Here is a 12935-nt window from a genome sequence, read left to right as displayed (position 1 = left end):
TATATGCCTAAATGGTAAATTTCCAACAAAACCTACGCATTAAACAAAATAACTTTCTAAAGATTTTTTCATAACTAATTATTTCGTCAAAATGTCACCAGTTTTAGGACATTCAAGAATTGCAGTTGAGTCATGGTATTTGATCTGCATTGGTTATCATTTCTGGGTTGTTTTCATAGCGAGTTCTAAATTAACATGATAATACTTTTACAAATCGTGGTTGATTTTAAAACTCTTCCACAAGGCAGCATGAAAGTATTTTTTCTACAGTGAATATATATAGTCCAACTAATTGTATGCGAGCCACAATATTGTGATAATTTTTGCTAGGGCCGGGACGATTTAAGAGTTTTGAAACTGGTTAATCATTTGTATGAAATCGAATCGAATTGGTTAATCGGCCGCCATATTGAAAATGCTGTTTTCTTTCCTGACGACCGTATCAAGCCATTCAAGATATTTCTGGCAGCTGACTTCATTAGGAACTTACAGCTGGACTTTATTGTTTGCAAGCAGCAAGTCATCATTGTTCCTAAACACAGCTCCCTGAAAAAACTGCAAAATATAATATTCATTTTATAGGTAATTTCGACTTAACTGAAAAAATGTTCACGAATATTAATTTACTTTCTTTTCTGTTTTCAGTAGAGAGTAGTTCCATAGCAACAAAGTTTGATAAAAAAGGGTAAAAATCTCATTTTCTTGAGCTTGCTTTGAGGCTTTGCCTTATTTCATACAAATTTAAGCTACGTCAAGCAAATTTTAAAAGCTCAAATGAGTTTTGAACCCCGACAGTGCAAAGTGATAAGCCATGATTTTAATGAAATTGATCGCGAAAACAAATGTCGCAAGTACCTAAACGAATCCAAACTAACTTAGAGATACGAGACAAAACTAACTATTTATGTTAAATTAATAAAAGAACTCGTGTATATACCTTGTATAACTGAAATGAACTGAATTTGACGATAAAAAGTATAAAAGGGTAAAAATATTTTAAACGTTTGTGTTGTGATTTTTACATGCGCACCGCCTAGATTTAGCTACAGTTATTTCCCTTGTAATGGCAGCGCCCATGGTGGTTTACAAAGCTGACTTGTTTAAGACTCTTCGTTTTGCTGGCATACCTCACTAAAACGGTAAATAAAAAAAGGAACTTTATTTTATCTTCATTACGTTTTGCGTTAAGTGTCTGTTGATGGTTGTCAGTTTGTCTTTCAAATTTCTAAGAGCCACCTGGGACTAAACCAGATATACTCAAGTTGTCTCAACATCACTAATCTAGCGTCTTCACTAATTTCGCGGTATTTGAGTTGCGCCACCTACGTGGTGTTTACCGGGGAAGTTCTTGACGTACAATGTATTTTACTCATGCTGGCGAAAAATGTTCCTACCTGCAGTTACATTGCTAAATATCTGTCAAGATTTATTAAAATCGTATTTTTCACATATTTATTGCAAAAATCCATGAATTAAGCAAATATTTGCAATGTTTATAAGTTCGTCTACCAGCTGATCGGCATTTGTCCTCATTAATTATGCAAATTAGGTCCCGCCTATAGGTTAGAGGACACAAAATTTTAAGCAACATCCCCCAGCTACAGAAAAATGAATGAAATATCGGTACCAGGCGAAACATCAAAACGTCTTAACTCGATGGATTTTAAGGGGGAGGAAGGGATGGGGGCCCCCTGACCATCTCCTCAAAATACACCCATGATACTGAGCAGTGAATTTTAACATGTTAGATAACTATCAAACAGAAAATATTAAGTACTAGTATGATTCTTAGGCTCCGCTACATTATGACCACGCCCGCAACCTTGTCATTTACTTGCAAAATATCTGGTGTGTCTGCTGCACAGAGGAGAATATTTTCGATAGTGCCAATGTAAACAGATAATATAAAACGTTTAAATTGGCGTTTAATGACTTTTGAGTGTTCCTGTTAGTTTGACTTAGATAGCTTTTCAGTGTTTGAATTATATCTAGTGTTTTATAACCTATGATAGTTTGATTGACACAATTGTTGACCTATACCGCGACATTAGTGATGTGACGTCACACGATAACAATGGCTGACTGTTGTTGTTCAAAGTACACATGGATGTTTCTTGAATGATATCTTATTCATTTTCACACAGTTATTGATGCATATGACATGAAATATTGTGGTAAAGACAAAAAATACACTGTTGTGTTGTTTCTTGTTTAATGTGGTTACGTCGAATGTCAAGTACCGCGACATTACAGATGAACGGTATATAATTTGCCCATTGCCCACAGTTATTAAGTTAACATTTTGAGATGTGGTAAGAGTATTTACTGATCAGAAGGTCTAGGTGTCAAGCCTCGGTAGGAATCTTTGTACTTTCATAACAAATCAAAATTTATTGTTGGAAAGTTGGGTTGTCAAAATAATTTGATGTTCAGATTGTTTTATATTTGTGACGTGCAACCTTTAAGGACCAAACTATATACACATTCCTGTAAAGTAACAGGTTTTGTTGCTTGCACAGATTGAGCGTAGATGTGGTAAACGTCAATCGTGTAGAGTACATACATAGGTTTAAATCACCAGAAAGTTCGTAATTTTGGAAATTATTTGGTAATTATGCCCATGGCATCTACTGATGTGGGAGGCATATAGTGGTTGTCCTGTCCATCCGTCCGTTTGTCTGTCGGTACGAGGTTAACCAAATGGGACCATTTCGTCAAGCATCAATACCCCTTACTAGAATGACTTGATACTAATGCAGATGTAACCTGTGACCATTCCTCATCTTCAGACATCACCTGACTGCAGTTTTACCTTGACCTCGTTTTGGACTTAGGTTGCTTTGTATGGGCCATCTCTTGGTTAACCAAATGGAACCGTTTCGTCTAGCATCAATGCCGCTTACAAGAATGAATTGATACTAATACAGATGTAACCTGTGACCATTCCTCATCTTCAAACATCACCTGACCTCAGTTTGACCTTGACCTCGTTTTAGAAAATCTATCGACAAGAATGCCACCGGGGGCATCAAGCGTTTATTGAACCCAGCTTCTTGTTTTTTTAAATGTTTTGATACATGTAAGTTTTATTTTAATTTATGGCTAATTTTTGACATAATCAGCATTTAAACCTATGGCATGTAAAGTGCCGACAGCAATGAAATTTCATTGGAAATTTCCTCCAGTATTTGGTCTTTGTGAATGTTTGACATGAGTGGAGACATTGCCCATAAAAAAAAAAAAAAAAATTCAATATTTCCTAGGATCGCATCAAATTTGTTGGGCTACAAAGCTGGGGTACAGTGCTTTTAAGTATATAGGATTTTAGGGTATAGAGGATAGATTGATTTTTTGCATTTAGATTTAAATTATTGTAAGGCCTATAAATTTTCATCTCATTCTTTGACTGGCTTGCAGACTGACATTCTGACATACGCTTTAAATATCTGCTTGTTGTGTTGTTTTTTTTGCATGTTTCATCATCTGATTCATGAAAATCAAAGTTCTCCTGAACTGACTAAGTTGGTGTGTATGTAAAACAATATCAGTGAATGAAAAGTATCTGATAGAAATTTAAAAAGCTGCATGTTTTTTTTAAAAAATATATACTTTATTGTTCTGATTTATAGTAAAAAAATGTTGGGAAGTTTGTTTACATTTGGTTTTTATAACTAATTATTCAAAAAAATATCAAAGCTATCCCTTACACATGAAACCAAGAAAATTCATCATAATAATCAGTCAGAAAATAAGTCTGAATTGACATTTTAAAACTTGATGGTGCTCGAAATGGCTATATTTACAATTGAAAAAGTTTTATCGGATAAATTCTGTACTTGAAGCAACAGATTTTAAAACATTATACCTTACACCTTCAATATTAAGTTCTCTACTAAGAAATGTTTTATACGATTGGTATTCAGAAATCAAGCAAAAACTAAATCACATAGTAGTCACAATGTGTTAAGACATCATTTTTGTTTTAAAAAATGCCATTATTTGTTCATTTATACTATTTTATAACTATTTTTTGGAAAATAAAATATTTTAGGTAAATATGTAATATCAAATTCCTACTTACCAGCCCAAGTCTCATTATGATGGGTTGCTGGAGAGGAAAATAAAGATATTTTTAAGGCTGGTCCATGGCAGCGCATTTAAACATTAAAAAGGAGATAAAATTTTGTATTTTGAATCCATTTCCTTAATAATTTACTTTCTACGCCTTTTGCAGATAAGACAGGGCAGGGAAAGGCTGCTTTCACCAAAAGGACCAGATCTGAGTATTGAGTATGAATCTAGATCCATCACTGCAGCAGGCTGTGAAAGGAGGTACAAATGATGTAGTTATGATAAATAAATGAATTCATTAAAGGACATACAACGTTTGTGTTAGACATGTGCTGCACAAATTAGATACTTGGATATCTTTAAGTAAGGATGTGTATGTAAACTGTATTAACTCCCTATTATTCCAAGGCTGTTATTGGTAATAGCTTTAAAACTTGAAACAAGAATTAATTGTAATATTTCACCATCAGACTATAACACAAGTTCTGTTGATAACAAGAAATTTTCCTCCAAAAAAAAAAACAGCTTTCAAGACTTTGAAAGAAAAATGCACTTCTGACATGTTGCAACCTATAATGAAGTAGTGTATGACAAACTTTGAACAAGTCAGGAGCAGAGCTAGACCAGAATGTGTGTACCAGCCTGACATGCTTGTAGGGTGGGGATGCTTCCACAGGAAGTAATTTTTCTAGAATACAAGTAGAAGCATTTTTCGGGATGCCTTGGACTTAAATATAACTATTGAAAACACAGTTTCTGAAAATTATGTGCAGGACTGGGCCTATTTTGCCTAGGTGAAGCTATACCAGTGATGGTAACAAACTGTTATTTTAACCTTAAGCCTGCTGGTGGCAAGTAATTCTGCCTTCACGGCCAGTGCAGACAAAGATCAGCCTGCATATCTTTGCAGGCTGATCATGGTCTGCACTGTTAGCTATTCAGTCAGTAAATTTTAATTGAACACACCTTCAAATAATTAATGGCACTGCTGAAATTCAAAATATGGACACTGTTTGCCATTCAGTCAGTATCTTTTTTGTAAGCACCCCTTTTAAAAGTTAATGGTACTGTCCAAATTGAAAGATGGGCAAGTTTATTTTAGAAATTTAGCAGGGTAAAGGTCAATAGCCTATATAAACCTGGGCATGAAATTTTATGGTTTTGACCAAAAATGGCTATTTTGTGGGATTTCAACTTCAAAAGATAAAATGAATGAAAAATTTTTTTTGTTAAGATTTGATTTTATGGATTGAAGCTACCGTGAAATCTATGAAAATTAGTGCCCACAAATTTTAACCCTTACCCTGCTAAATTTCTAGAATGAACTTGTCTGCTTGTCTTTCAATATGGACAGTTCCATTCACTGTTAAAAGGGATGCTTACCAAACACGGGTTAGGTTAACTGCCCGCCGTAACATGACTGAAATACTGTTCAAATATGGCGTTAAACCCAAAACAAACAAACAAAACCAAAAAGATACTGACTGAATGGCGAACAGTGCAGATCATGATAAGACTGCATGGATGTGCAGGCTGATCATGATCTACACTGGTCGCAAAGGCAGAATCAGTCTTGCCCACCGTGATAAGGATTAACGGTATTAATTTACATATGGTCAAATTATACACCAAAATGCTCAGTAAAGCTACGTACGTTAAAAAAACACTGAAAATCAAAAATTTGGTCCAAGTTGTTAGTTTTTGGTTGCACTGGCTTAATTATAAAATTTTTCATTTTGTGAAAAGCATTTTTCTTAGGAATTGAATGAAGTATGGGACAGTTACAGTCAACAAACTAACTGTTTCAAAACTAATGTCATTGAACATGTGTAAATTGCATTCTTGTTATCCTTAATTACCTACACAGCAGCTTCTGTAAGGGTAGTGGAGACTTGTCATTGATAAAGGGCCAGACCCAGATGTTTCCATATAGCATATGTAGCACTGTCTTCATCAGTTATCTCATTTAAAGAAACAGAAATCAATAGAACGTGATCTTTTCCAAGAATTTGAAAATGGTAATGAGAATTCTGAAGCCTTTTTATTGATTGCCAGATTGTATATTAAACAGGTTGTGTCGGTATCATCTAAATTGCTACTTTAAGAGAAATATCAGCTGTTGTGTTGTATTTTTTTTTTGTTTTGCTTGAGACATGCAGTATTCAATTATATTTTCTTGTCATGTATGGTAAGAGCACATATTTTCACTGGGTCAAAATTTCGTGAATTTGAAATTTTGCGTTTGTTCCCAGGGTTTTATATTTACGAAATTGTTAAAATGGTATCGTACTTGAATTTGAAATATATGAATGGTGAATATTTATGTGAGGATTAATTTTTCGCGAGATGAAGGGCCTTTTGAATATAGCGAAAATTTAAACCGCACAAAAATTTCTTCTTTTACAGTATGATATTCCAGTCAGTTGTTTTCAAAAATGATCTTTTTTTATGCCCCCAGCATCTACTGATGCGGGAGGCATATAGTGATTGTCCTGTCCATCCGTCCGTTTGTTCGTCCGTCTGTACGAGGTTAACCAAATTGGACCGTTTCGTCTAACATCAATACTCTACTAGAATGACTTGATACTAATGCAGATGTAACCTGTGACCATTTCTCATCTTCAGACTTCACCTGACCTCAGTTTGACCTTGACCTTGACCTCATTTTGGACTTAGGTTGCTTTATATGGGCCATCACTTGGTTAACCAAATGGGACCGTTTCGTCTAGCATCAATACCCCTTACAAGAATGAATTGATACTAATACAGATGTAAACTGTGACCATTCCTTATATTCAAACATCACCTGACCTCAGTTTGACCTTGACCTCGTTTTGGACTAAGGTGCTGGACTTAGGTGCAAAATCTATTGACAAGGATGCCACTGGGGGCATCAAGCGTTTATTGAACGCAGCTCCTTGTTTCCACCTGCACCTGGAGCCATTTACCCATAGAAGGCCAGAAAGTTCTTTCAGGTTGTGCATTTTTCCCCTACAGTTGACTTTTCATTAGGATTTTTATTCCACTTTGCCTAAACATCAAGCTTTTTTATCCTGTGTATAATATAGATGAAAACTTCTTCTCCTCTTAGTAAGAAAGCTCTGCCATTTCCATTGGTGTAGGAGTCTTTAACCCTTAACCTGCTAAATTTCTGAAATGAACTTGTCCATCATTCAGTTTGGCCAGTACATGTACCTTGTATTTTCGGAAGGAGTGTTCACTGAAAATTTACAGTCTGAATAGCGATAAGTGCAGACCATGATCAGCCTGCAGACGTGCAGGCTGATCTTGGTCTGTGCTGGTCACAAAGGCAGAATCACTTGCCACCAGCAGGCTAAAGGTTAAAGACTTTTTTGGAGTTGGGGTGGGGGGTGGTGACTGGGGCCAATGTGCCAATCCTAACAAAAATTGTATTGAAACACTTCGTTTTTATAAAAGTGGGGGCTGGGGTGGGGTTCTTCAAAATAAAAAAAGAAAGAAAGAAATTTTTATAACGTTCCTTTCAATAAAGTTTGTCAAAGAATCATGTCTTAATGGCAATAAAAAATGATAAACTAATGTAAGTTACTGTTAGATATCATATCGGTAATAAACCAAGAAGATTGTTGATATTTCAGAAGTATTTTCTACAATGTACTTCATGTTGCACAACAGTTTTGGTAATTTATAAGGATATCTTGCAAAATTCATGTCAGTTTGTATTAAAAACAGTGTAACTCCCTAAATGATAGTTGGCAGAATTCTTTTGTAAATTCCAACATTTAAATGCTTCTATAAAGACTTTTGCTCTCAAAGTTTAATTTGATCACAGAATATTTACGTATCTGCACATTTTTAACTGGACTATTCAAAGAATAGGTAGAGCTATTGGACTCGCCCATTTGTTAACAACCACTTTGGTTAAGTTTTTTATGTAAGCTGGTATCTCAGTAATCACTTATGGGAACGGATTGAAACTTCAAACAGTCTTCTTCACTGACTTGCATTACACAGGGTCCATAACTCAATTATTTTTTTTTTACAAAATTATGCCCCTTTTTCGACTTAGCAATTTGTGGTTTAGTTTTTGTATGTGAGCTGGTATCTCAATACCCACTAATGGGGAATGGATTGAACTTCATACACTTGTCCACTGTGTTGTGCTGACATGCATTCTACAGGTTCCATAGCTCTATATTCCATTTTAAAAATTACTAAATTGTGCCCCTTTTTCAAATTTTATATTAATTTAATTTACAAGGCTGTTGAATAGTGGAGCATTGCTATCCTCCAACAGCTCTTGTTCAGTCTTGTTTTCATTCTCTTTGTATTAATGAAAAAAAACAATTCCCAAAATTTTAGTCTCGATTTTTGGGTTAGCACTAAAAATGGATGTGCATTATACATAGGTATTTACGGTATTTTGCTATTTATACAGGTATAGCCCCACTACAAGAGCACCTGTTGCAGGGCAGTATTGTAGATGCATCAAAGGATTACCTCATCAACAGGTTAAGAGGACTATGTGACAATTCTGACTCACCACCGGGAACCTTTCAGGACCACGAGATGGTCTTCCAAATGAGTGAGTAACTTTTTTCTGGCTGTGTAGTACCGGTATTTTATACTTGTTTCATATATTTTACTCTTTAGGCCTGCATGGCCGAGTGGTTACGGTCGCTTACTTTGAATCACTTGCCCCTCACCGACGTAGGTTCAAAACATCACTTGGGGTGTAGAATTCTTCATGTGAGGAAGCCATTCAGTCGGCTTATGGAAGGTAGGTTGCACTACCCAGTTGCCCGTCTTTGATGAAATAATGCTCGGAGGAGAACCTAGGGTCTTCCTTCACCATCAAAAGCAGGAAAGTCACCAAGTGACTTCAAATGTCCTTCTGTGACTTTAAACCTGTCACCTCTCAAGATTTAACAAGGAGCTTGTCAACAAAATAAATGTCCACAATGTTAAGATGTTATTTGCATAACAGCACAAAGCTGAATGGGAATATTCTGTCATGTAGCGATTTTAGCACTGACTCTGCAGAGCCTCGTTACCCCCTGTTCAGTTACCTTTGAAACTGGATCTTATGATACAAACCAGTAACCAGGGAATGCTTCTTGTATTATTTCTTCGATGTTCACCACACTTTCAGTTTATTAAACTGCTGTGCTTAACCTTGATACTTTTTAAATCTCACATTTTCTGATATTACAGAGGGAAATCCACAGCAGCAGCCTGTTAATGTACATCTGAGACATTCCTTAACGGAGACAGAATGTTGGTAAGTGTATTTCTGTACAAGAGGGAGACCCTGGGACATTAATGGTGGTATATTTGTGACTTAGAAATTTTTTAAAGTTGAAATTAAAGCAGAATTGAAACAAAGTAAAAGTTTAAGCCAAATCTATATTTGATATTATGTCTCCCCCATAGGTGGGGGAGACATATTGCTTTTGCCTTCGCTGTCTGTTGGTCGGTCCGTCCGTCCATCCACATTAAGCTTGTGTGGCTTTCACAGGTCAAACTGCTGGCCAGATTCCAACCCTAGTTGTGCATATTGCTGGCACGTTCTGCTTCACTGCACAAAATGGCCACCAGAGCTAAAAATAGAAAAACCTTGTCCGGCTTTCACAGGTCAAACTGCTGGACAGATATCGCTGATCCTTCACAGGAGTGATCAGTACCAAGCCTAGTTGTGCATATCACCGACCCATTCCACTTCGCTGCACAAAATGGCTGCCAGAGCTAAAGGTAAACATAGGGGGGAGACATATATTTTGTGACAAAAACTTCTAGTTTGGGTTGTTTTTATGAACCTGCCTGTAACCATTGTCATTTCCATGTAAATTTATTTGGAATTAAGTATATAAAATATGACCTTGATCTGTTTCAATTACACTAGCTATTAACATAATTATTGAAAACAATTAGAAAGGATTTGCAGTCATTTTAATACACAAAATGTCTGTTATTAGACATTTCATAAAAATTTTATGCAGTGGTGATTTGGTTTCACAGAGTTTGTTATCATCAAGGGAAATGGAATTAAGATAAAAGTGACAAAATTCAGGAAATTTCAAAAAAGTTTAACAGCTGAAATTACTGGCCACCCTGCAGTCCTTTGCCTGATTTCAACAACACTTGTTATTGATAATAACAGTACATGTATTTACTTAATATCAAGAAGCAGTACACAGATGAAATCGTAGCTTCATTAATGTTTTTGTCTTTTTTAAAAGGCACTTGCGATATGTTGGTACAGCTGAGATAGGTGATAAAAGTCGTCATACACTTGTACGTTCCTGTGTGGACATGGGGGTTTCAGATTCTATCGTAAAATATCTCAATGAAATAGGATTTAAGTAAGTAAATCAATATTGTTGTTAATAAATTGCTGTATTAATGAGATTGTTTAGAAAAGAGACAGTGTACCTGTACCCTTTAGCCCTTTAAGCTTTGTTTGTTTTTGTTTGCTTTGGGTTTAACGCCATTTTTCAGCAGTATTTCAGTTATATAATTATGGGCAGTTAACCTTACCAGTGTTCCTGAATTCTGAACCAGTAAAAACCTGTTCTCTGCAAGTAACTGCCAACTTCTCCACATGAATCAGGAGACAAATGATTTCAGACACAATGTCTAAACACAGTTTTGAAATTGGCCACTTTCGTGGTTGCTGTCTAAAACTGTTTTATAAGTTTTATAAACTCGGAGCCTGATGTTTCATTTATATTTGTGACATACAAACTATATTTTTTACAAGATATTTACAGGTTATTAAAATTATTTATTTACAGATTGGAGTATGAGTTTGTTGCTAAAGGATACTTTTTCCATAAGGGCCGAATGAAAGTGACTGTGTCTAAAATGTACAAGGTAACATCAGTCTTTACAACAACGCTGGTCTGAATGAAATGTTTTCCATTTTATTTCCCGAAATAACTGCATTTTCCATTTGCATTATCCTGTTTTCCAGATAAATCAACAAGGAGATGTGAACAACATAGAGCCTATCACATTATCTAATCTTGTAGAACTTAGTGTTGTCGCACCAACAGGACAAGAACAGATTGGGGAAGATATGAAAAATTTTGCAGAACAGTTAAAACCGTATCCTTTTTCAAGTCAAATGACTATCTAGTATTAAACTAGGCTGTAAGAAAGAGGGTAGTCAAAAACCTTGTACCAGTTTTTGCAATAGGTGTTTTGAAAGAGACCATATCCGAAATATTAAGAACTAATATATGCCAAACAGTGCTTTGTCGTTGAATAAAATCAATTTTTGGAGTTTAGATGCGAAGGAATTACATCACTGGGGTGCATGGAAATGAAAACGGAATGAAATTATGGTGCCTCTGCTAATTTGTAAAAAAAGAGTTCCATGCCTTTTCTTGCCTTGCCTGCACTAGACGAGATCAACATCCATGTGTCTCGATATCATTACTGGCTTAAGCTAGATTAAATATTTGTTAAGATTAGGGGTTTAACCCTTATCTTGCTGGACACGATTTATTCTGCCTTTGTGACCAGTGCATATCAAGATCACATCCATGCAGATCTGCACAGTTTGCCATTCAGTCAGTATCTTTTTAGTATACACCCCTTTTAACTGTTAATGGTACTGTCCAAATTGAAAGATGGACAAGTTCATTTTAGAAATTTAGTAGGGCAAGGGTTAAACATTTGTTGTTTGTTTACTATGAAGGTTTGAAACGGGCCTTAACATAGGTTTTTTATAAACACTGGTGTAGCACAGCTGATATACTGTTGAATAGTGACTTAAGAATTAAGAAAAAACCACCATCTGTTTTAAAATGAACATACATTTATCCTTAACTGTAACTTAAGTCTCGTTCAGCTGGAAAAAGTGGACCATCGAAAACTACAGACAGGGACTTGAGGCATTATTATGTAACGTTATCTGTGTTTCCATAGAAACGTTTTAGTGCTTGTGTTAAGACATGCTGAAATGTGTATTGTACACATTCAAATGATATTTGATGGTGTGCAGAGACATAGACACTAGTCTCTACGTGTGTAAGACATTAATGTGTTCCTTTTAAAAATATGTACTCTTTTGTCAATAGCACCGTCATTTGACATGTTGAAGAAATGCTCCAGCTGATAATATTTTATAGATTTTATACCTATTTTTGTCTTCAGATGAGCAATTCTGACCCATTTTGTTTCTGTAATGGATACAATGTATTCAATATGGGTGATTTGGAAAGGAGAACTTTCTCTTTATAATAATACCCTTACAAAGAGATAGTAAAAGCCATTGACCAATATAGATGTCCGCATGTAATTCAGTGTTAGAAAACTCTAAATGTACTGTTCTTTCTGTATTGAATATAGATGGAATCATAGACGTCTCAGTTGTTTTTAAATTTTACTGTGCAACATTTTTCTCCACAATAGGTGATGTAATTGGACTCGTACCCATTTGTTTCCCGTGCAATTACGTATCCTTATTAGGCATTTGGCATTCTTCGGATGTGAATCTTGCTCAATACTTTTATGGCTTTCTGTAAATAACAAAGAATGCCTAAATTTCATGAGAAACCGCCTTATTAATAAGTACTTTCTAAAGTTGGAAAAATTTGCCATAAATCTGGAAAAGTATCCTGATTTAATATCGAGAAAACGTAAAAATACATCTCGGTATTTACTGTTCAGTCTCACTCTACAAGACTCAGACATTTATTTCCATTTTTAGTGTGATTGTTGTATAAGATCAAAATGAGCGAAGAATCATTAAATTTTTATGAAGCGCAGAGATCAGTGGCATATTATTGTGAATACCGTGTTCAGTATCTTTTATGCTCCTATACTATGAAATACAGGATAGCATAATGTCTAATAAATGTTGTGCATGGTAACAGATA

General features: G+C 35.3%; 2 protein-coding genes across 2 annotated transcripts in view; one reads left to right on the top strand and one right to left on the bottom strand.

The window, feature by feature from the left end:
- LOC123536119 (uncharacterized) overlaps positions 1-4096 on the bottom strand; it is a 63915-nt gene extending 59819 nt beyond the window's left edge. Inside the window, exons 1-2 of the mRNA XM_053528715.1 lie at positions 4082-4096; positions 491-555 (exon numbers count right to left, since the gene is read on the bottom strand). Coding sequence (XP_053384690.1) covers positions 491-555; positions 4082-4096 — 80 coding nt within the window. The remainder of the gene's footprint in view (positions 1-490; positions 556-4081) is intronic.
- LOC123536120 (mediator of RNA polymerase II transcription subunit 18-like) lies at positions 1034-12935 on the top strand. Its single transcript, XM_045318946.2, has 8 exons — positions 1034-1139; positions 4235-4332; positions 8489-8635; positions 9265-9331; positions 10290-10412; positions 10845-10923; positions 11024-11157; positions 11896-12935. The coding sequence occupies exons 2-8, from the start codon at positions 4293-4295 to the stop codon at positions 11945-11947; spliced, it is 642 nt and encodes a 213-aa protein (XP_045174881.1). The 5' UTR covers positions 1034-1139; positions 4235-4292; the 3' UTR covers positions 11948-12935.

Source organism: Mercenaria mercenaria, chromosome 17, assembly GCF_021730395.1.
Source record: "Mercenaria mercenaria strain notata chromosome 17, MADL_Memer_1, whole genome shotgun sequence".
NCBI lineage: Eukaryota > Metazoa > Mollusca > Bivalvia > Venerida > Veneridae > Mercenaria > Mercenaria mercenaria.
The sequence above is the reverse complement of the archived record's forward strand: the minus strand, read 5'-3'. Positions and strand labels throughout refer to the sequence as shown.